General features: G+C 35.4%; 1 protein-coding gene across 4 annotated transcripts in view; it reads left to right on the top strand.

Annotated features, from left to right (window-relative positions):
- Positions 1-25713, top strand: part of ITGBL1 (integrin subunit beta like 1) — a 1366350-nt gene that overhangs the window by 243431 nt on the left and 1097206 nt on the right. For 3 of the 4 annotated variants that reach the window (XM_004423143.3, XM_087435886.1, XM_087435885.1), the window contains one exon: positions 8640-8748. The exons of the other annotated variant lie outside the window; for it this stretch is intronic. In XM_004423143.3, coding sequence (XP_004423200.1) covers positions 8640-8748 — 109 coding nt within the window. The remainder of the gene's footprint in view (positions 1-8639; positions 8749-25713) is intronic. 4 annotated transcript variants of the gene reach the window in all.

Here is a 25713-nt window from a genome sequence, read left to right as displayed (position 1 = left end):
GTGATGGAAGCTGTTAAAAGTTCTGCTTCATTGACGGTAATGAGACTCATAAAAATTTGAGAAGGGCCTGTAACAGACATGGAGAAACTTCTGATCATCTGGTTTGAAGACCAGACACAGAAGCATATCCCTCTCAGCGCTGTGGTGATCGTGGCCAAAGCAAAAAGTTTGTTTGCAATGTTGAAAGAAAAGGCTGGAGCTGACTATGACGTTGAATTTGCTGCCAGCTGTGGGTGGTTTAAATGATTCAAGAATTATTATTTGGGCCGGCCCCGTGGCTTGGCGGTTGAGTGCGCGCGCTCCGCTGCTGGCGGCCTGGGTTCGGATCCCGGGCGCGCACCGACGCGCCGCTTCTCTGGCCATGCTGGGGCCGAGTCCCACATGCAGCAACTAGAGGGATGTGCAGCTATGACATACAACTATCTACTGGGGCTTTGGGGGAAAAAATAAATAAATAAATAAATAAAATTATAAAAAAAAAAGAATTATTATTTATTACATAATGTGAAATTGAGTGGTGAGTCTGGGAGTGCTTATGTGAAGGCAGCTGAAGAATTTTTGGAAACTCTAGATAAGCTGATTGTGGAAGAAAGTTACTTACTAGAGCGAATATTCAATATGGATGAAACCTCCCTATTCTGGAAATGGATGCCTGAAGGGACTTTCATCCATAAGGAGGCCAAGTCAATGCCAGGCTTCAAGGCTTTTAAGGATAGGATAACAGTCTTGCTTTGGGGCAATGTTGCAGGTTACAAATTGAAACCCTTTGTGATCTGGCACAGTGAGAACCCCAGAGCCATCAAGCTTGTCAGTAAGCATACACTACCAGTGTACTATAGGAGCAATTTTAAGAAGTCGTGGATGGCCCAGTTTCTCTTCCAAGATGCCCTCCTGGATTGCTATGCCAGCAAAATAGAGCAGTACTGTTTGGAGAATAACATACCTTTCGAGATTTTGCTTATTGTTGATAATGCTCTAGACATCCTCTTTTTACTGGTGATCTTCATCCCAATATCAAAATGGTGTTTCTCCCTCCAAACACCACCTCCTTGATCCAACCAATGGATCAAGGAGTTATAGTAGCTTTTAAGGCCTATCTGAGGAGGACCTTTGCCCAGGGTATTGCTGCAACTGAGGAAGACACTGATGCAATTCTGGAAGGGTTACATCTATGACTACATCAAGAACCTTGCTTGGGCTTGGGGTGATGTCACCAAGGAGTGTATGAACAGCATCTGGAAGAAGACATTCAAGAGGTTCGTCCATGACTTCAAAGTGTTTGCCAAGGATAAGGAGGTTGCAAAAATCACTAAGGCTGTGGTTAAGATGGCAAACAACTTTAACTTGGGTGTGGATGAGGATGATGTTGAGGAGCTCCCAGAAGTGGTTCCTGAGGAACTGACTAATGAGGAGTTGTTGGAACTGGAACAGGAATCCATAGCTGAGGAAGAGGCAAGAGAAGCGGAAACTGCAGGAGAAGAAAAAGAAGAACCCCCAACACAATTCACAGTGAAGACTTTAACAGAAGCTTTTGCAGACCTCAACAAGCTCCAAAGAGTTTGGAAATATGGACCCTAACACCAAAAGGTTTTCATTAATAGAGAAGAATGTTAATGGTGCCTTATTTGCTTACAAGCAAATCTGTGATGAAAAAAAGGAACAAACCAAGCAAACCACCAGGGACATATTTCCAAAAAGAATGACACCTCCTCAAAAAGAGCCTCAGGCAGGTCCTTCAGGAGGTGTTCCAGAAGAAGGCATTGTTATCATAGGGATGACAGCTCCATGCATGTTATTGCCCCTGAAGACCTTCCAGTGGGACAAGATGTGGGGGTGGAAGACAGTGATATTGATGATCCTGACGCCGTGTAGGCCTAGGCTAATGTGTGTGTTTGTGTCTTAGTTTTTAACAAAAAAGTTTAAAAAGTAAAAAAAAGAAACGAAAAATTTAAAAATAGAAAAAAGCTTATAGAATAAGGATATAAAGAGAGAAAATATTTTTGTATAGCTGTACAGTGTGTTTGTGTTTTAAGCTGTGTTATTACAGAAGAGTCAAAAAATTAGAAGAAATTTAAAAGTTTATAAAGTAAAAAAGTTATAGTGGGCTAAGGTTAATTTATTGAAGAAGGAAAAATATTTTTTAATAAATTTTGTGTAGGCTAAGCATACAGCATTTATAAAGTCTATAGTAGTGTACAGTAATATTCTAGGCTTTCACATTCACTCACTACTCACTCACCCAGAGCAACTTCCAATCCTGCAAGCTCCATTCATGCTAAGTGCCCTATAGGTATACCATTTTTTATCTTTTATACTGTATTTTTACTATACCTTTTCTATGTATGGATACATGAATACTTAGCATTGTGTTACAGTTGCCTACAGTATTCAGTACAGTAACATGCTTTATAGGTTTGTAGCCTAGGAGCAATAGGCTATACCATATAGCCTAGGTGTGTAGCAGGCTATACCATCTAGGTTTGTGTAAGTACAGTCTATGATGTTTGCACAATGACGAGATGGCCTAATGACGTATTTCTCAGAATGTATCCCCGTTGTTAAGTGATGCATGACTGTATATGAAACTAGGAAAGAATCTAGTTGCCTGGGGCCAGGGAGGGAGAGCGGAGGCAAGAGTGTTGACTGGGAAGAGATGCAAGAGAACATTTTTGGGTGATGGAAAATTCTATATAGGTTGTGCTGTTTATATGGGTGTACAGTTGTCAAAACTTATTGAACCATACAATTAAAATGGATGCATGTATTATATGCAAATTGTACCTCAAAGTCAAAAAAAAAATCCTGTTAATAGGTATTCATTGCAGTTAGACTAAAATCAAAACTCTTGACATCTTACAAGAAAATAGATGGTAGAAAGATATTTGATAAAAATTCAGTAGCCATTTCTAATAAAACTCTTTTCTAATAACTCCTTTCTAGTAAAACAGAAATAAAAGTGAATTAGTTAAATTTGATAGAAAGACTACTTACTGAAAACTAATAATAAACATCACTTTCAATGATGAAATGCTAAAATCATTGTCCTTAAAATCAGGAACAAAATGAGATCTATAAAATTACCACTATTAAATTACCACTATTATTAAACACTGTTTTGGAGGATTAAAAAGAAAAAAGAATGTAGTTGATTTAAATATTTTAAAAGGAAGAGACATAATCTTTCCCTTTTTTCAATATGATGGTATCCCTAAAGAACCCAGAAGATCCTACTAAAAACTTCTTGACTTAATATGCAAATTTGGGAAGGTGGTTGAATGCAACAGGGTAAGTATGCAAAGTTAGTGTCTCTTTCTCATGTTAGTAAGAGCCAGCATGAAATGAAAATGGAAAAAAAACCAATCTATTCATACTGTAGTATCTTGTTAAGATAGTAGAGAAAAATTTAATAGGGAAGATACAGAACCTCTATGAAGACAACCATAGAATCTTGTCAAGGCACAAGAAATAAGATCTGAACACATGGAAAAACATCAGTTATTGTTTGGGGGACCAAATAGTATATGAATGCCAATTTTTCCCTAATTAATACACAGATTTTGTATAATTCCAGTTAGATTCACAAGACTTACTATATAAGTGATTTAAAAGTTATATGTACGGGCTGGCCCAGTGGCGTAGTGGTTAAGTTTGTGCACTCTGCTTCGGCGGCTCAGGGTTCGCAGGTTCGGATCCTGGGCGCAGACCTACACACTACTCGTCAAGCCATGCTATGGTGGCATCCTATATACAAAATAGAGGAAGATGGGCACAGATGTTAGCTCGGGGCTAATGTCTCTCAGTAAAAAGAGGAGGACTGGCAATGGATGTTAGCTCAGGGCCGATCTTCCTCATCAAAAAAAAAAAAAGTTATATGTAATCATAAATTTCTGAGAACTGCCAAGAAAATTATGAAAAATAATAGAGGAAAATTGGCCTTCTATGTATTAAAACATATTGCATGCAAAGCCACTATATCTAAACAGTATGATATAAAGGATAAGAATGGAATTGCTGAAAGAAAATGAAACAGAAAAATGGATAAATGTATCATTGTGTATAATATGGAATAGGGAGCTCATAAATAGAAGTTAGTATGTGTGGGAATTTTTTTCTCTTACTATATACAAAATGTTAGATGCTTAATTTATGCCAGATACAAAAATGAATTCCAGATGATTAAAGATTTAATTGTAAAAAATAAAACACAGAAACAATTAGAAGGAAATTCAGGAATATAATTATTATGTGGAGGTTGAAGTGATCTTTTTAAAGAATGTTGAAAAGGTTTCTAATGCAAACTAATGATATTATAACAATGTTCTGTTAAATGTTGTGTTTCTTTGACAAAATACTAAGAGCTAATTTAGCATTTTTAAAGAATTCTAGATGGTCAATAAACTTGAAATTAATGCTATTGTAAAAAAAAATTTAGTGTTCCCCTCAAAATATTATTCTGTAGTCAATGTCCTTTAAATGGCTAAAACCCAGAATTTTCCCTTTTTTTTAGATTTCATGTTTCAATTGATATTAAATTACTTGTTGAAATTTGGTAGTTGGACATTTTGTAATTTTAAGAAATTACTGTTTCTATATTATGCTTTAGAATCTATGAGAATACCAGATATAAATATTTTTTGGAAATTAGTATTATTGCTGCTTTATTTAGAAGTTAATTCAGAATTTATTAGACTATAGGAATAGTCTAATATTGTCTGATATTGGTCCATGGTATGATTATATAACCTCTAATACAGACTACCTTAACATGATTGTGACATTAGACAAAACCCTTTACATTTTAACATCTATTATTTCATGATTTGTAATGGTTACTCTTGTTAGAAAAGAACTAATTTCATTTTTTGTGTGTGCAAAAGAAAATCATTATGATGATGGAGACTCGGAAATCCATCTCATGTCAAGAACTTTGAAGGAACTACAGGTGATTAGCCTGGAGAAGAGGCACCTAATTAATAAAGAATATTGCAGCTGTCGTTAACTTCACCCAGTTGTTGAGCACTGGGCATTGCTGATTTGTATTTATTTGTTGCCTGTGTCCAGCACACAAAGGGTCACGTTTGTAGTTGGTAAGGCATACCATATATTGATCACACCAATGAGAGAGAGCGAGATGATGAAGTAATGCTCATCTCATTACCCAAGAGGAAATCAGGGCCACTTTCTGCCTTGGAACAGCATTCAGGTCTAAATGGCATTGTTAGGCTGGATTTGAGTCTGTTGCAATGAGGAACAATACCATTTGGTTTTGTTTGATTTTGAAATACATGTGTTTCAAGACACCAGGACCAACTGGGCCAGGGATTTCAGCAAGGTAAAAACCAGAGGACATACAGTTAATAGAGAACATTCAGAGGGAGTCCAAGGTCAGAGCCAGAGCAGACACGCTGTAGTGGGTATCAGGCCATAAGTGAACATGCAGGAATCAAGGCCACTCTAGTCTGTAATCAGGAGCAGCCTTATGCTATAACCAATATCATAAGAATAGTTTCGTTATGATAGAGTCTTTTGTACATTGCCTGTTTGGACCTGAATACCCTTTTTTTGACATAGGTAGGGTAGCCCAAGAGCGGTCAGGGTATAACAATTCTTTAATGAGTTTTAGGGTGTCTAACTGAAGTCTCTATCCTTCAAGATTGGTAATGTACAAGTGTAGGGGAGAATAGAATTATTCCATGTTACTCCAGATTGGAAAACTTAGATCAGTGGATGGAAGTCACAAAGAAACAGTCTGATTCAGTATGAGAAGTAACTTTGTAATGATTTAGAAATCCTTGAAAGAGTTTGTCAGTTTTCTGTATTGGAGGAGATCCTAGATCTTAGATAACTATATGTCAAACACCGCTGTAGAAGAGAAATCCACACTGCATGGAGGATGGAGTAGATGATCTTTGCAATAGTTCTTCTTCTTCTTCTTCTTCTTCTTCTTCTTCTTCTTCTTCTTCTTCTTTTTTTGGGAGGAAGATTGGCTCTGAGCTAACTCTGTTGCCAACTTTCCTCTTTTTGCTTGAGGAAGATTGTCCCTGAGCTAATATCTGTGCCAGTCTTCCTCTTTTTTGTTTGTAGGTCACCACCACAGCATGGTTTGATGAGTGGTGTGGGTCCAAGCCCAGGATCTGAACCCATGAACCCCGGGCCGCCAGAGCGGAGTGCATGAACTTAACCACTACACCACCGAACCAGCCTCTGCAATACTTCTTTATTAAAAATTACCTGAGATTTGTAAACAAATTGTAGAAACAAATTTAGTTGAATTGTAGAAGTAAAAAAATCTTCCCCACTCTTATACAGGCAAATTTATTGAGAATTAGTCGGTGGTAAAATTTGAGAATCTGTTCCAGTATCAATAAAAGAATTAAAGGTGTTATGCATTATATCAATTTGCCTGTGAGATGTGATGAATGATGTTCGACTTTATTTGGGAACCTCCTTTCTCAATATTGTCTGAGTTCAGTGCAGCTAACACTTTATTAGACCAAATGAAACACTAATTCAGCATCTTGTAGTTTACAAGATTCCCATAATGAATTGCGTTTTTCTCTGCTGATAATATATGCTGTGCAAGTGTATCTAGAGAAGTGACTACTTTGACTGTGAACCACTGTAAAAAATATATTCTACATCATGACTTTGTGTACACATCTACTCTTGAAAAATACTACACGCAAAGTGCTCTCATAATTCGTCTTGCTGGTCATGACCCGTTAAATTAGTTTCATGAACTACTAATTGATTTGTATTACACAGTTTGATAAACATGAGTCTAAAACAATTCTATTCAAAGTGAGATCTGTTGACCCGAAGCATCAACATCACTCTGGAGCTTGTTAGAAATGCAAATTATTGGGCCACACCTCAGAGTTACTACCAGTCAGTCTCTGCAAGTGGAGTACAGGAATCTTGGCTTTAATCCAGGTGATTCTGATGCACAGTGAAGTTTGAGAAGCACTGGTCCTCTTTATACTCCAAAGAGCTTTTGTGGTTATATCTATCGATATTTGCCATATTATAAATTAAAACTTAGGAACTTTAAAAATATTTATGCGTTCGTTTTCAAAGTAACAATAATAAATTCATTATATGTTGACATCAGAGTGATGATGTCATCACACGTCATATATCTCTCTGATCCCGGAACCTCCACTGTATACTGAAAAAATGAGGGAAAAAAAGCACATAAATCTTAGCTTTATTATGAAACTAGTTTTCACCTTGCAGACCCCCGAAGGGCCCTTGGCGACTCCTGGTAATCCCCAGGCCACACGTTGAGAACTGCTCTTGTAGACTGTGTTTTTGAGAAGACTGAGACCAAATTTCTGTAATCCTCATAGAAGATAATTTATTGAAATCATATGAGATGTTTTTATCAGTGCTTAAGTGTTGGGGAAAATCGGGAACTTTTCAAAGCCTGTAGAAGTGTGGGTTATTAGGCCCTTGAGGGTTCTATTACTGAATTCCTAGAACCAGTTAATAGATCCCACATTGGTGTTATAGTTTTTGTAGCTTCTGGGTTTGTCTGAAAGAGGAATGGATTCCTGGAGCTTTCCCTTCCCTTCAGTTTCATGAAACACTCCACCTTGCAGTTTCATGAAGCACCTTCCCACAGAAAAATGTGCTGCAGATCAGGAAACTGTTTATGTTCTAATTATTTATTTTTTAGTCTTCTTTCTATTTTGAGTACTTTTTAGACATAATGTTCAAATTACTTCATTTCTTTCAAATTTAAATAACTACCTGATTTTTTTGCTTTTTTGAATTGTACAAGTGCATTTTATTGCTGAAGATCCAGCACTCAAATTGCTCTGTACCATTTAATGCTCTATTATCTCTGTACAGCACTGTGGTAAATAAATAGTGTTAGAAATTGTGGTGAAATTACACAGCTCTCAAGGGGATGTATCAACCTGCAGACCCTGGAGTATCAAATCCTACCTTGACTCACACACTTCTTGAAGGATTATGCCATTAGAGCAGATTTCCCTGCTGCCCAGCACACAGCCAGGCCAGAAAGTCTTCCTAGGCCTTGTCAGGCTAAACCACTGCCCCCAGGTCCAGCTATGTTATGGTCAGAAGAGAGAGTGAATTAAAGAGTCAGAGAGATTGATTGGTTGGCTGGTTGATTGATTGGGATTCAAACCCTAACTGCATCTATAGAGGCAAGAGAATCACACCTTTATTTTCTTGTAATCCTTCACAATAGAAAACATGGCCAAGCCAATATCCTTGACCAACAACTTTCCTTTTCCGCTTACCCTTTATCCTCACTCTCCTGAGAAGTAGAGTTGGGAGTGGGGTGTGATAAGGAGAAGCAGATGCGAGGGGCCTTAAGCTTTTTCTAGAGGTCTCTGTGAGTATGGTTTTCTTATTTGTAATTATTTTGTTTTGTGCATCTGTTTAGTATCTTCTTTTCGAAATTAGACTGTAACCTTCCAGTGAGCAGAGGTTTTTCTTTTATTTAAACAATCTTGCTACCACCCTTACCCCCTGGACGCCCCAGTGCCTGGTACAATATTAGCTACATAATAGATGGTTGATAAAATACTTGTTTGATTGATTAATAATTCTATAATATAGAAGCATAGATGTTAACATTATGTATATGATTGATTGATTTCTCTCAGGACACAAGTTAACAGAGAATGAGAGAAACCAGTTATTGGCAATAGCATCATCGTTGTTTGTGGCTTCCCAATTAAGAGCACAACACTTTCAGGAACATGAAAATTCAAGGTATGTTAGATCATTTACAACAGAATAAAGGAGCAGAAAAATATTGATAATCTAATCTGCATAGAAATAGCTAAAAAAAAGATCTGTCTGATCTCATTTCTGGATCTTTTTATGAAAATGGTATTGCTTCTATTTTGTTCAAATGAATTTTTTTTAATTCAGAAAGGAAAAAAGGATGTTAGCCCCTCTAATTGGAACATTATTGGAGGTAAGACGATACTCTGAAACCTTATGGGAAAGCTGTTCAAGCAATTTGTGTTTGTTATTTCTGTTTTATTACTTTGTTAATCTTGAAAAAAATTTTGAGAAGTGTTGTAATACTAAAATTTAAGTATGAATCTGAGCGGTTAAGAAAAATATATAAGAAACTCGTTTATAAAATACGAGAAGGAATTAACACCAGGTTGAGTTAGTTGTTTGTGAGCCCTGAGTATCCCTTTTAGCTTCCTAGTGACCTAAGTGAAAGGGAAAACATGCTGTAGTGACCAGGGCAAATAAAAACAAAATGATCATGACGTTAGTCCTTCTAAATGACAGGATTATTGATTATGAATGTCTGTGTACTTACTAGAGTAATCCTACTTTAGCAAGTACAATTCATTTCTTGCTAGAGTGATGCTATTGGTAAAATTGTGTTACTTCAACTTCTTTTCCACAAGAGGAAGAACAACAACAAAACAAAAGGATGGCAGGTGACCAAGCAGCTTCGAAGAGCACAGATCAGAAACTTAGAGTACCCCTAAAGAATTAGAAGAAAAACAAAACTGAGTTTAGACTATGTCTTAATAGCTAATGTGGTTTTACCTGGGAAATCTCAGAGTAACTGGTATTCTTCATTTGTTCTCATTCTCAAGAGAAAGTACAAAATGCTTAATGTATGATCTTTTTCTAGTTATGATTCAGATATCTAGGGAGAGATGGGAGGATATAGAATATCAGTAAAGCACTGAATGACTGGAAGGATGAGGAAAATGGTCAATAGAGCCATGGTAGGGTTTTTTTCCCCTAAAGTTGTGCTGTCCATTATGGTAGCCACTAGTCATGTGTTTTTATTTGAATTAAAATTAAATTAAAAATTCAGTTTCTCAGTCATATTTCATTGCCAATATCTATGTAGTTGCTAGTTGCATTTCCAGTGCTCCATAGCCACTACTTTATTGTGGTTAGTGGCTGCTATATTGGGCAACAGAAAGAACCTTTCCATCCATTGCAGTTCTATTTCCAACAAGCTCTGTTGGACAGTGCTGTTTTGGGGGGATATGTATGTAGGAGAGATCCTAGCTTTTGTTTTAAAACCAGAATAATACCTTGTATTATTTTTTTTTTATTCTTTTGGTAAATACAGTATTCATATCCTGATTCCTTTACAGTCAGATGTTATTTGGACCTTGATTATTTTAGAAGTTCTGAGTGTAGCTAAAGATAAACTGGTTTGATTTTTAAGAAATGTATTCAAGTTGTTTTCAGAGAGGGCTAACTTACCATTGGTAAAAATCTGAAGAAGGTATAAAAAGGAAAAGAATAAACATTACCTGTAGTCCCATAAAATCTTCAATAACTGCTTTTAACATTTTGATATATTCCCTTCCAAGTATATATATATATATATATGTGTGTGTGTGTGTGTGTGTGTATATATTTATATACTTACATACGTGTAGTATATGAGTCATCCTGGGAATATAGTTTGAATTCTATTTTTTTAAACTTAATATTATGTTGTGAATATTTCTTCTCTTTATTCACTAGTCTTTGGAAGCATATTTTTTGTTTTTATTGCAGAGAATTTAAAACATATGGAAAATAAACTTTTGCTCTTCAAAAGAAACCATCAAGAAAATTATAAAACAATATAGAAAATGGCAGAATGTATTGAGAGATATATATCCAATATAGGACTTGAATCTATAATGTCTAAATAATTCTTACAACTCAAAAATAAGCCAGACAACCTATTAAAAAAAAAAAAGATTTGGCATAGAATCTTTATCAAAGAAGTTAAATGAATGGCAAATAAGTTAATGAAAAGATGTTCAACATCATCAATCATTAGGGAAATACAAATTAAAATCACAGTGCTACACCACTACACACCCACCAGAATAATGGACATCAAGTGATGAGTGGATAAATAAATGTGATATATCCATACAATGGAATACTACTTAGCAATACAAAGGAATGAAGTACTGATACATGCATCAACTTGCATAACTCTAAAAAGAAAATCATGCTAAGAGAAAGAAACCAGTTAAAGACTATATAATGTATGATTTCATTTATTTGAAATTTCTAGGAAAGGCAAAAATATAAAGACAGTAAGAAGATTAGTGGTTGCCTAGGTGCAGGTGTTGATGTCACAGAATTACATCTTTATATATTCTGTGCCACAAACTATAAACCAATAATTATTTTAAATGCATTAGTCTCTTAAATTATGTAGAAAACAAAATGTGGAGTTTCAAACCGAAGTTACAATAATACTAACTTTTAGTCTAATAATTGGCTTTTTAATTGCATTAGTCCCTTAAATCATGTAGAAAACAAAAAGTGTAGTTACAAGCTATTGTTACAATAGTAGTAGCTTTTAAAATTATCTACATATTTACCTTTACTGCGATATTTATTTCTTCATGTGGCTTCTTGATACCGTCTAGTGTCCTTTCATTTCAACTTGCAGCGCTGCCTTTAGTATTTCTTGCAGGGTGGGACTAGTGGTCAGAAACTCCCTCAGCTTTTACTTATCTGGGAATGTCTCAATTTCTCCCTCACTTTTGAAGAACAGTTTTGCTGGATATAGGATTCTTGGTTGACAGTTTTTTCTTTTAGCACTTTGAATATATGAGCCCACTGCCTCTGGCCTCCAAAATTTCAGATGAGAAATCTGCTTATAATCTTATTGAGAATCCCTTGTATGTGATGATTCACTTCTCTCTTGCTACTTTTGAGATTCTCTCTTTGCTTTTGAAAATTTGATGATAATCTGTCTTGGTGTAGGTCTCTGAGCTCATCTCACTTGAAGTTGGTTGAGCTTCTTAGATGTTTTATATTCATGTCTGTCATCAAATTTGGGAAGTTTTCAGCCATTATTTCTTCAGATATTCTCTCTGCCCCTTTTTCTCTCTTCTTCTGGGACTTCCACGATGCATATATTGGTCTGCTTGATGGTATCCCATAGGTCCCTTAAGCTTTGTTCACTTTTCTTTGATCTTTTTTCTTTCTGTTCTTCAGACTTGATAATTTCTATTGTCCTATCTTCAAGTTGGGTGATTCTTTCTTCTGCTTGCTCAAATCTGTCTTTGAATCCCTTTAGTGAGTTTTTCATTTCAATTATTGCACTTTTCAGCTCGAGAATTTCTTTTTCATTTCTTTTTAGGTTTTCTTTCTCTTTATTGATATTTTCATTTTGTTTACACGTCATTTTCTTGACTTTCTCCATGTCTTCTTTAGTTCTTTGAGCATCTTTAAGACAGTTGTTTTAAAGTCTTTGTCTACTATATCTGCCAGTAGGTCTTTTTCGGGGATATATTCTGTTGACTTTTTTTTTCCTTTGAGAAGGCCATACTTTCTCGTTTCTTTGTATGACTTGTGATTTTTTTGTTGAGAACTGGACATTTAAATCTAATAATATGGTAACTCTGGAAATCATATTCTCCTCTTTCCCCAGGGTTTACTGTTTTTTCCTATTATTTTTGTTTGTTGTAGGCTGTCTCTGTGCCAAGGATCAGCCTGAGGTGTAAACTTAAGGTTTTCTCAGGTCTTTTCTGTGCCCTTCCCTGGGCATGTGTGGTTACTTTCCAGTTTTTCTGATATATGTGGTTTTTTTGGAATGTCTTAGTCTTTAATATCTGACTTCTGAAAGGAGAAAAAGCAAAAAAATGAAGAGGGCAGGAAGCGGGCACTGGTCCTTTAAATCCCCTGGAAGTCACTTCAGCCAGAGGGGGAGGGACTTGCAACTTGCGGGGTGGTGTAATAGCACTGGTTATGTGCCTTTTTGTGTGAACCTCTGTGATCAGAAGTAACAGTTGACAGTCAGAGCAGATCCCCAATATTTGGAGGACAGAGTCCTTTTTGCCATCCTGGCTTCCACAAGCTGTATGCAAGCTGCTCCAGGAACAGGTGCACAGCTGCCTGCCACGTGGCTGGTGGTGGTGTGGATGGGTAATTGCTATTGTGCTAAGAGCTGAAATTGATGAAATTGACTGCAATTTACCATCCAAGTCTTCCTCTGAAAGTTGCCAAGCCTTCAACTGGACTCCAGAGTTCCAAAATAGTTACATCAGACAGGTTCTGCCAGTGTAATTGTCCTCTAGGTGGGGAGACAGAGTCCTGGTGCTTCCTATTCTACCTTCATCCCAGAATCCTCCTCCTCTATATTACTGTTGAACTCATTACCCTTTAGAAGTTGGGAAAAATTATATTAATGAAATATGTAGGCCAAAGGTCAGTTGTGTAGATAATTGTGCGCACATTGCCTATATAACAAACAGTTATTTATTTTTGGTGAGATTATTTTTCTTTTGAACTTATTATTTATTTAGCAGACCAGTTTATCGTTAAACTGGTACCACCCATAACGACAGAGACCTATAATATCTACTAAAATATATTGGTCTTTTTGACAAAGCGTAATCTTGTTTAGGCAAAGTGAATCTAAGTTATTTTTGCTAGTTTGCTGAAGAGGTCCCTGACACCAAAGCTGATGTCTGGTGGTTGAATCTTCACATTTTGGCTTCAGAGTCATGTTTTCATTATTGGCTTGGGAATAGAGTGTGGGAGTCAGCCTCCAGGTGTGGCTGCATATTACTCTGTCGTGGGTGTGCTCATGTTATGTTTACGCTTCCAAACCCAGTAGCCCACAGCCCTTCCTTTGAGCTGCTTGTTTTGGCTGCTGATCTTATTTTCCCAATTTCTCTGTGGGTTTTACTCTTTCATCATTTATAACTTGGAAAAAGACATTAATAATATGTACCCATAGTGTTTGGATAGTAAAAAGATAGCAGTGCATTTTAGAAAAAAAGAAAAGTTGATGTTAGAAAAAATAGCAGTTTTTCTTAGGATGACTGTAAATAAATTTGGTGAACTTAAGTTTTTACATAAATACATACTGACTTATGGAATTATTTTACTTTATAATCATTTTTTTATAAACACTTTTATTGACAGAAATGAATCGTTAAAAGTTAAACAATTGTGTTAAACAATTGCTTTATGTTACTTGAAGCTAAAAGTATTTTGTTGGCATTGTGGTTAGTATAATAATTTGCTTCACTAACTGATAATGATTGGAGGCAAAAATAGTAGAAGGTAATTTAGTCCCTTTTAGTAAAATTTCATTTAGTTTTGCTTAAAATCCCTGTTTTCCTTAGATCTAAATGTCGTTCACAGGTCAGCATGCACGTCTCTGAGCTAGACCCTCCCCTTACATTATCCTGGCTCAAGTCCCCCTCTGCCTTCCCAAGCTTCTCAGACACTAGTGAGAATGCCACTGTAAATTTCTCTACTTCCTGCCTTCCCCATTGTTATTTCTGCATCTGTCGCTTTCTTTAGTTAGGTTTTGTAGCTATGCAAATTGTCCTCCAGCCTGTCTTATGTTTCATCACTCAAACTCCCTAATTCCGTGATTATTATCTTTCTGCTAAGCTATCTGACTAATTTATCACTGTAATGATGATCACTTCTAGGGAGAGCCAGACCAACTTCGGAGGGCTGTTTACATTCCCATGTTACCTTGCATGTTGTAAGAATTTGGCAGGGGTTGTGGCTCGGAGTAAGCCCTTGACTTCCTTTTAGATGTCTGTCCTCAGGGCTAAACCATGCTGAGGTGGACATGGGCAGTGTTACCTGTTCTCATATATTAAATCTATTTTAAGATGTTTGAAAGTAAATGTTGATTCCATGGGTTTTATAAAAATATTTTTTAATGCAAATATATAGCAAATTCATTAAATTTTGTTGGCTTCTTTTTGCTTGCTTACTTCCTTTTCTTTCTTCCTTTGCCCTTTTACCATTCCCCGGAGGATGTGTTCAAAATCCTAAACATTTATTTTATATGTGAATCATTGGGAAAATTAGCAACATTTAACTCTTTAATCCATTTGGAATTCACTTATGTGTATGTTATGAAATGGATTTCTTCTTTGTGATTTGGTAGCTTTTTTTATTTATAAAATATTCCAACCTCCTCCCCAAATAAAGTATCTTTTTATGACTCCAAGGATGACAAGACAGAAATATATATGAGTGTCTTAGTCAGTTTGAGCCACTATAACAAATTAGCATAGACTGGGTGACTTAAATAACAAACATTTATTTCTCACAGCTCTGGAGGCTGAAGTCCAAGGTCAGGGTGCCAGCATGGTCAGGTTCTGGTGAAGACTCTCTTCTAAGTTACAGAAAGCCTACTTCATATATCCTCACGTGGTAGAAAGAGGCAAGCTAGCTCTCTGCACTCTTCTTATAAGGGCACTAATCCCATTCATGAGTGCTCCACCCTCATGACCTAATTACCTCCCAAAGACTTCGCCTTCAAATACTGTTAACATTGGGCATTAGATTTCAACTTAAGAATTTTGGGGGGACACAAACATTCAGTCAATAACAGTGAGTCTATGCATGCTCTCAAGTGCTCTCTATCCCCACCATCCCTTCTTCTCTCTCTTATCACTCCCCCTCGCTCCCCTCTCTCTTACTGCTGCCCTCTCTTCCCTCACTCTCTCTTCCCTTCTCTTCCCCCTCTCTCTCACTTCTGTGACTTGCATGGACACACACAAACACACAACACACACATGTAAGTAGGTATGCATATTAAACATAAATTTGTTCTGTGGTTTAGTGGAAAAAATTAGACTTTAGAACTAGAAGTCTGGGTTTTAGTTGTAACTATACCATTTATTAGTAATGTAACCATAGGTATATTACTTTAACTTAAGCTTACTTGTAAAATGGGAATATGTATTCTGTCCTGTTTCATAGAATTTTTTTGAGAATAATTCTGTATAATTATGTTTCAGTATAGAAATTTTTTTTACCTAATTTGTTAGAAAGAAATAAAAAATGAATTCTATATTGTAGTTCAAAACCAAGTAAATGCTTTATAGATAAGCAAGAAAGAAACTATCAGGAACAAGAAGTGGCATTTTTTATTTGTTTATATCAGGTAGCTATAAATATGATAAGAATGTACAAATTGTGGTCTAATTATCTTTAGTGAAGTAAATAATGAGATGTCTTGTATTATAATCCAGCAAATGGGACACAATTAGAGTGTGTTTTTAATGTTATTTAGTCAGATCAGTTTTTTCTTTGTGGTTTCTTATTTTGCTTTTATTCTTAAAAAGACCTAAGATTATATCCAATATTTATTTATATTCTATTTCCATTCTTTTACAGTTTTCCTATATTACACTGGCATTTCATATTTCAAATTTATCTCGCAGGTTAAGATGAGGTTGAGATCTAACTTTACTTTTTCATATAGTTGACCGGTAGAATCAATCCTATTTATTGACTTGTCTATCCTTTCCTTATTGATTATTAAATGTCACATTTATCCTATAAAATTCTTAAAGATATTATGGCCTATTTCTAGATTTTTTTCTTAATTTCCATTTGTCATTCTATCCTTATGTTAATAATTTATTATTTTCTTCTCCTAAAATTTATTGATCATTCTTCTCGCTGAGCTTTGAAAGCACTTTGATATTGGAATTGCCTTAAAGTTATAATAAATTTGGGTAGAATAGACATCAAGTGTTGAGGATTTTCAAAAAATATGATGTGGCTCTATATTTATTGAAGTCTTCTTCTTGTTTCTGTTGTTAAAGCTTTATAATTTCTCTTATCCTAAGTGTACCTTTCTTGTTTATTCCTAGGTAGTTTATATTTTTGTGTTATTCCTAGGTTGTTTATATATTGTATTATTGTGCATGGGATCTTTTTCTCATTTTCTAAATGATTATTGGTATGATAAAGAGAAACTAGTGATATTTGTATTTCTTTTTTGTTTATTGTGTAAAAAACCACGTAACATAAAATTTACCATCTTAACCATTTTTAAGTGTACAGTACATTAGTGTTAACTATGTGCACAATGTTGTGCAACAGATCTCTAGAATTTTTTCATCTTGCAGAATTGGAATTCTATACCCATTGAACAGCTTCCTATTTCCTCTCCCCCCACACCCTTGGCAACCATTAGAACAAAGCCCTGAGGGAGAAGGGGAGTGAGTCATGTGAATATCTGGAAGAACCTTCCAGTCAGAGGAGACAGCAGATGTAAATCACCTGAGGTCAAAGTATGCCTGGCCTATTTCAGAAAGAGCAAGGAGGCCAATGCAACTTGAGAGGAGTAAGCAGCTATAGAGTAGTAGAGATGGAATTGTGTTAGGTAGGCTGTTGTAAGCTGTTTTACTGAGTGGAATGGGGGGCCATTGCAGGATCTTGAGCAAAGAAGAGCTTGATATGACATGTGCATTAGCAAGATCTTCGTGGCTGCAATATTATAAACAACTATAAGGGGGTAAGAGTGGAAGCCAGGAGAAGTTAGGAGTAGAGGTCCTGGGCCTGAGCCATGGAACACTCCATATTAACAAGTCAGAAAGATGAGTCGGATCTAGCAAAGAAAACTGAGGAGGAATAGCAGAGGAATTAGGTGAAAAAGTAGGCAGGGGTGGTTCAGAGAGTCAGGTGAAGAAAAGGTTCAAGGAGGCAAGAGTGTTCAACTGAAATATATCAAATAATGAAAAATGACTATTGACCATTGAGTTTAACAATGTGGAGCTCATAGGAGACCTTGATAAGAGCAGTTTTCAAGAATGTTGAGTGGGAAGTGATGGTTGAAGTTGGATTGATGGAGGTTCAAGGAAAATGGAAAAAGAGAAATTGAAGACTGCAAATACCAGCAACTCTTATGAGGATTTGCTTTTTTTTCTGTATATGTACATATAGTTAATGTCTTATTTTGATTTTACAGAAAATGAGCCCTTCTACTTGAAAAGATATCTTTTTGTGTTTTAACATACCGTTATGTTGTCAACATTTCTCTGTATTAAATAATTTATGAAAAAGTGGTTTTCAAAGACTGTACAACATTAGTACTTAAAAGAATTAACATTTGATAGGAAATCTTGCTCTTATAGAATTGATAAATCCAGAGAATTAATTTGCATGAGGATATGTGATATTAGTGGTCCCTAGTAGTGCAAAGTGCGATTGTGCACCCCACATCTCTTAAACACTGTAGATGAGTACACAGAATTCTCTATAGCTTATTTTATTTATGGCAATCCCTCTATTCAGTCATTCAGGCCAGGAAAATTATATCATCTTCGGTTCTTTTGGCTCCTTCATCTGGCACTGAAGTGTCAGAGTGGTTGGCATGGTGCAGTGGAACCAGCACTGAGTGAAGTGTCAGGAGTCAGGATTTTGGTCCCAGCACCACTACCAAGAGTCAAGGTGGTACAAGCCTTCAGTTTCCTCTTCTGAGAGATGGCAGTGTTGGATTGGATGATTCCTGAAGTCTTTTTCAGCTCTGATCCTAATTGAATTGCATGAGGCAGACGCTTTTACTTTCTGGTTTCTACTTAAACCTTCTAGTTTCTCTCTTGAAATTTGACCAGAAGTTAAGGCTCAGGAACAGGAACACCTTCACTATGGCCTATGATAATACTGATGAAAAAATGTCAGCCTGGAAGGTTTTATAAAATGTAATAGTCACTTTTATGAAGGATTACTTTGTGTGTATGGAGTCAGTGTGTAACCACCACTTGAAGCTCATACTTAGGAGAACATATCAAGTATCTTGACTGGCTACAGAGCCTGTCATCAGTTACATCTTTTAGCCACAGGAACATAATGGAGAATTACATTCACTTGAATTGCAGTCCTCATGTCTACATTTGTATTGTATTTTCTTTCCTTCTCTGGCTTCCTGATAAAATGGAGAACCAATTTTTCAGTGATTTTTACCTACAGATGCAATTATCTGTTTTTTTTTCTTGCTATTAAAAAAGAGTGTCCTTTTCTGGTTTTAGATTTATAATTCATTCACCCATTATTAAACTTTTATCATCTAATTGAAAACGTAAGGTTTTGAAATACGATCTTAATCATCGAGAGATAACTGGGGAAAGAAACATAGGAAAAAGTAGCTGCGGGAAAATCACTCCCAAGGAAAGCAAATGTTACTGTACAGGTGCGCACTGGCGCGCTCACTTAAATGTCTCTGAATTTGAAAGGATATGTCAAATTACTAGCGCATTCACACCATCTGTGACAGTAAAATACAACTTCTACAGCATACTTCTTTCATTTATGTTCTCAGATAAGCTACTTCATTATGACAATGAAGTTGAAATACTGATGACTGACCATAATAAAAAATAGTACTTTGAGTGTGTATTCACAAACATGCATAGCTATACTATGCCTTTGGAAATATCTACTTTCATTTGAGTAAATAAATACCCTAAAAGCAGCAAGAGGGGAGAAAAATGTTAATTCAGTCATTATCCTTGAAGCTTGCCTTACTTTTTACTATCTCTGTTATGATATTTTCAATTACTTAATAAGACTATGTGTTGGATGATTTAGAAATCTATATGAGATTAAGCACAAAATATTGATTAAGTGGACAAGTTGTCCTATTTGTACATTTTTTGCTAAATACTACATTTTAAAATATTTTTCTTTTCTTTGATTTTACTATAAGAGCTGAATGGAAGACAGAATAGCCTCATTATTGTAGGAGAATTTCTCTGTTCTCTGCAATAATTCCAAAAGCTCTTGCACACCTCATCAGTATCATTGTAATTCTTTGGCTGCAGGATATTTGGCAGCTGTTGTACCCCACTAGCAAATCCTATTCATACTTTTTTCCCATTCACCATTGCCATTGGAGAATTGATTTCTCTCTCCTCTACTCTAACCTTTCCCAATTCATTTTGGATTGTTCAATGTGAAACATTTTAATTTCATATCATACAGCTATTCAGCTCACAATCCCTTTTTTAACCTGTCACCAAGGTAACAGCATAGCATGCTTTCTTTAGGCAATCAAGTTTTTATTTCACATACTTAATGTTGCATTAAATGTTTGCATTTTGTTTAACCCCCCTTAAATACTTTGAACTCTGGGTATGTTTTATAGGATAATGAAATCCTTGGTTTTTGAATTGAAACTAAATCAACACTATCACTATATTCATGATATAATGTCAAATGATTAATTTACATAATTCAAAGGTTATTATTAAAATTCCAAGTTGGCTGATCTGTTTAAGGCAATTTTCTGTAGGTAATAGAGGAATATTTATATATATATTTATGTTTAGCCTTGTTCCAAAAAAGGATTTAAAGCTGGTTTAGGGAGATTTGGCAGTGAGATAAGTAAAAATTTAAAAGAGTAATGGAATTGGTGCGAATGGAAAAATATATCTTTTGAAGATGTTACTTGATTTTTCAGTATAATGCTTTTTTCTCTATTTGTGTGTTTGTGTGTGTGTGTGTGTGTGTGTGTGTGTATATATATATGTATAGAAAGAGACCATAAAGAAAGAGAGAGACCATAATGATTTATATATTTGATGATGGATGAAGAAATGTATTAGAATGAAGTTAAAAGTATCTTCTAGGAGATCAATTTGGGTATTGTGTTCATTAATATCTGTTTATCAATTTACTTTAGTTCTACCTTTTCCTTAAAATAAATAATTCAATAATAAGGATAGATTAGTGAAGATGAAAATGCGTATGTTTAGATCTTGATTCTTTGAATTGAAGAGACTTGAATTTTTCTTCATAGAGCTACCTTTTCATCTTTATCCCAAATAATAGTCTCAGTGAAATTTTTTCTGTGAATAAATTTTATAAAATTTGGAATATTCTAAGAAATATAAAGAAATATGTAAGAAAAGGAAGAGCAGAGACTAGTAACCCGTGTTGTTTGAAAGCATTGTTATTTGAAAAGATATTAACATAGTAGCTGTTTAAGTATCCCATATTTCATTGTATAATCACTGAAGTTTCACATTAATCTATAGGATAAACTCTGAATTAAGCAGCTAATTTTTTTATCTTTTAAACCATCTTTTTATTTTACTTTTTTTTTTTAACTTTACAATTTAGTGTTCTTTTTAATTTTTGGTTTCTCTCAGCGTGTCAGACTAATTTAATATCTTGAATGCTCATATGTAACTAATGGCTCTGAATCTAGATGACATTGGTCTAGATGACCAGTGTGCTGACTGTCTATTTCACAAGGGTTACTTTCTTTCAGTAGAGTAAATTTCTGAATATATATTTTAATGATGATAGCTTTTTACCTTCAGAATTGGAGTTATTAGATCATTCAAAAAATAACAGATAGTACTCCTTATAATAAGATGCTTGGGTTTAGAGTAATAACAAAACAGTTCATGCCCTTTAGGAAACTTAAAATAGAACAGGATAGGTAGACATTAAACAGATAATTATCAGCTCTGCAGACTGCTAGAGGAAAAGTGCAAGTTGTTGTCCTGATGAGGGGAAGGATCTTATTTGCAAATTTGCCACATTATCTAAAGGTCCAGTTTTCAATAAAAAGTTATGAGACACACAAAGAAACATGACAGTATGGCCCATTCACAAGATAAAAAATCAATAGAAACTGTCCAATAGGGGGCCCAAATGTTGTGTTTATTATACAGTCACCTTAAGTAACCTGTTAAAAATATGTTGTTGGGGCCGGCCCTGTGGCGTAGCGATTAAGTATGCACGCTCCACTGCTGGTGGCCTGGGTTCGGATCCCGGGCGCTCACCGATACACCGCTTGTCTGGCCATGCTGAGGCGGCTTCCCACATATAGCCACTAGAAGGATGTGCAGCTATGACATAGAACTATCTACTGGGGCATTGGGGAGAAAAAAGGGAAAAAAACAGGAGGAGGATTGGCAATAGATGTTAGCTCAGGGCAGGTCTTCCTCAGCAAAAAGAGGAGGATTGACGTGGATATTAGCTCAGGGCTGATCTTCCTCATGAAAGAAAAAAAAAAAAGAATAATCTTCATTAATACTGTTGGGGCAATTGGATATTTTCGTGCAAAGATTGAAGTTGGTCAGTCTTCCCTACACCATTCGCAAAAATGAACTTAAAAAAAATCATAGACCTAGAAGTAAGAACTGAACTACAAAACTCTTAGAAGAGAATAAAGAAGTTAATCTTTGTTACTTTTGGTTAGGCAATGATTTCTCATGTAAAATGCCAAAATCACAAGCAACAAAAGAAAAAAAATAGATAAATTGGACTTTATCAAAATTAAAAACTTTTGTGCTTTAAAGAACAGCGTCAAAAAAGTGAAAAGACAACCTACAGGATGGGAGAAAATACTTGGAAATCATATATTTGATAAGATACTTTTGTCTAGAATAAATAAAGAACTCTCATAACTCAATAATAAAAAGACAACCCAATTAAAAAATGGGCAAAGGACATGAATAGAAATCTTTCCAAAAGAGATATACACATATCCCACAAGCCCATGAAAAGATGCTCAGCATCATCAGTCATTAGGGAAATGCAAATCAAAACCGTTTACACCCATCAGAATGGCTGTAATCAAAAAGACAGACAATAACAAAATTTTGGTGAGGATGTGGAGAAATTGGAACCCTTATACATTCCTGGTGGAAATTTATGACTAAAATGATACAAACCTGGAAATAATTTGGCAGTTCTGAAAATGTAAGACATTACCACATAACTCAGCTTTTCCACTCCCAGATATATACCCAAGGGAAATGAAACAATTTGTCTACACAAATGTTGTATACAAATGATCATAGTGGCATTTTTAATAATAAGCCAATAGTAGAAACAACCCTAACATCCATGAAATGATGAATGGATATATAATATTAAATAAAATGTGATGTATTTACAGAATAGAATATTTTTCAGCAATAAAGTTAAATGAAGTATTGATACTTCCTACAACATGGATGAAATTTGAAATCATTGTGCTGAATGAAATAAGGCAGTCACAATAGACCACAAATTTTGTGATTCTATTTATATGAAATGTCTAGAATAAGAAAAGCTATAGAAATAGAAAGTATATTAGTAGTTGTATAGAGTTGCGGAGCTTGGAGGGGTAATATGAAGTGACTGCTAATGAGTTCAAAGTTTCCTTTTTGGGGTTACAAAAATGTTTTAAAATTGCTTGTGGTGATGGGTACACAACTCTAAATATACTAAAAGCTGTTGAATTGTACACTTCAGATGTGTTAAATTTATGATGTGTGAGTTTTATGTCAATAAAGCTGTTTAGGGGCCGGCCTCGTGGCATAGCGGTTAAGAGTGCACTCTCCGCTGCTGGTGGCCCGGGTTCGGATTCCGGGCGCGCACCAATACACCGCTTGTCAGGCCATGCTGTGGCGGTGGCCCATATAAAGTGGAGGAAGCTGGGCACGGATGTTAGCCCAGGGCCAGTCTTCCTCAGCAAAAAAAAAAAAAAAAAAAAAGGAGGATTGGCATGGATGTTAGGTCAGGGCTGATCTGCCTCACAAAAAATAAATAAATAAAAATAAAGCTGTTTAAAATTTTAAAAATTTGTTATGTGTTTTAAGAATTTATTTTCCTAATGGTATAATAGAAGTTCAAATTTCAAGAATTAAAATGAGACATCATTGTATCTTTCCTCTAGCATGATGGAGGAATATGTCTTCTCGCAATTAGAGAATATATTATATGACTGCTCACAATTTAGTGACATGAATAACCTTTGCAAGTGGAGGTGTCAGGTGTTCCTGGGCTACTGCCTGGCAGGTAGAAGTGATACACATATGTGATCCAGTATTCTTCCATCCTTTATGTCCTCCTCTACCTTTGAATGTGAGTGATAACAAAGCTAAAACAACAGAGAGAAGTTCCAGTTCCTGTAATGGCAGTGTAGCTTATTTCCAACTAACCCTCCTTTAGATTACAATTATAAACTCTGGAGAAGATAGACAACTATTTGAAGGCTCTGGATAACAACTAAAACCAGTCAGAAGTTGAAGATTTTGCCTCTGTACAGAAGGAAAACGCATCGATGAGATCCACATTTATATGGCTTTTCCCCTGAGGGCAGTCACCATTGTATGCATCAGAGCGTGTCTGGAACTCAAGTAGTTAGCCATAATCTTATTGGTGTGAGGTCTTGGAGAATGATGCTCAGAGTTGTCAGAACTGCTGGAAATTGAGCGGGGATATCCTAGCAAAAAGAAAGCAACAGAGTGAGGAGTTCCATATCTGAATTTAGGTTCCCTGAAAAACATTGGTTAACCCCTGAAGTGTGCGTGCATAAAGCAGACTCCATGACACCCAGCATATAAAACCTGCTGGAAGGCTGAATGAACTGAGCTGAAACTTTAGTTGCTGCCCACCAAGGAGATGATAATGTTTGGAATTTGAGTCTCATCAAATTTGAGGGGCTTTCAAACACCTTGAATTTTCCATTAAAACCCTAGAAGGATCATGTGTTAGGAGAAAAAACTATCTTTCTGGAATAAGTGATTTGGACTTGTAATTCACTAAGAGCAAAACCAAATAGACACATCCTAGCACAACATAAAGGCAAGCCCCCATAACTTTGGGTGATCTGATCTGCCAATAATTTAACTGCCTTCTGTAATAAAAATCAGTACTTTTCAGGGGAAGATAACAGAAAAACTAGAATCTCTACAACATACCCACAATCCAGGATATGATAAAAATTCACTTGGCATACAATCAAGAATTAAAGTTGACCCATGGTCAAGAGAGAAAGCAGGTAGAAACCACCTGTGAGATTACTAAAGTGTTGGATTCACAGATAAGACTTGAATGCGGCTATTAAAATTATTTTCAAGTATTAAAGATCAAAATGAGGGAACTTATAGGGAATATCAGCAAAGAACTGGAAACTGTAACAAATTACCAAGTAGAAATTCTAGATCTAAAAATGTACTATATCTGTAACGGAAAATTTGCTAGATAGGCTGAAAAGCATATCGGTGCTGGCAGAAAATAAGAATTGGTAAACTTAGAAAAATAGAAATTATACAATCTAAAGAAGATAAAAAGATATTTTAAAAAACTAAAGAAAGCCTCAGTGATCTGGGGATAATATCAGGAAGTCTGACTTAGATGTATTTTAAGCTACAGAAGGAAAAAGAATAAAGAGAATAGGGAAAAAATATTTGAAAAATATTGAGAGTTGTTTTCTTCAGATTGGGAACAGGACAGAGTTGTCTGTATTTATCACTTTTCTTCAACATTATACTAGATGTCCTAGCCAGTACAATAGGAAATAAAAAGAAATAAAAGGCATGGAGATCAGAAAGGGAGAAGTTGTTTCTATTCACAGAGGACATAATTGTGTGTATAGAAAACCTTAAATAATCTATAAAACAATTACTGGAATGAATTCAGTCAAGTTGCAGGATAAAAAGTCAAAGATAAATTGTTTCAGTAAATTAACAGCAATGAGAAAATGAACATTAAATATCCATTTAATATAGTATAAAAATACTTAGGCAAGTACATTAACAAAATAAATTCAATACTGTCACTAGTCAGAGTACTAAGGCATGAAGAAATAATAAAGCATAAGGAAGGATTGGAAAGGAAGCTTTCCACAACAACTTAATATGTTACTTAAGAAAACTCTAAGGAATCTATGATACAACTAATGAAACTAAATCAAAAATAGGTATAAATTTAACAAAATAGATTCAAGACTGCCACACTTTGCTAAGAGAAATTCAAAATGTAGAAAAATGAGAGCTATATCATCGTCATGGATAGGAGGAGAAAATCTTGTTAAAGTGTTGATTCTCCCTCCATTAATGAATAGATTCAATGCAGGACCAATCATAATCCCTTAGGGCTGTTTTGGGGAGGAGGGAGAAGAAATTGACCTGTTGGTTTTAAAATTTTTATGGAAATGCAAAGGGACCTAGAATAACT

Source organism: Ceratotherium simum, chromosome 10, assembly GCF_057802395.1.
Source record: "Ceratotherium simum simum isolate JZ-2026a chromosome 10, ASM5780239v1, whole genome shotgun sequence".
NCBI lineage: Eukaryota > Metazoa > Chordata > Mammalia > Perissodactyla > Rhinocerotidae > Ceratotherium > Ceratotherium simum.
This window is presented reverse-complemented; position numbering and strand designations above follow the sequence as displayed.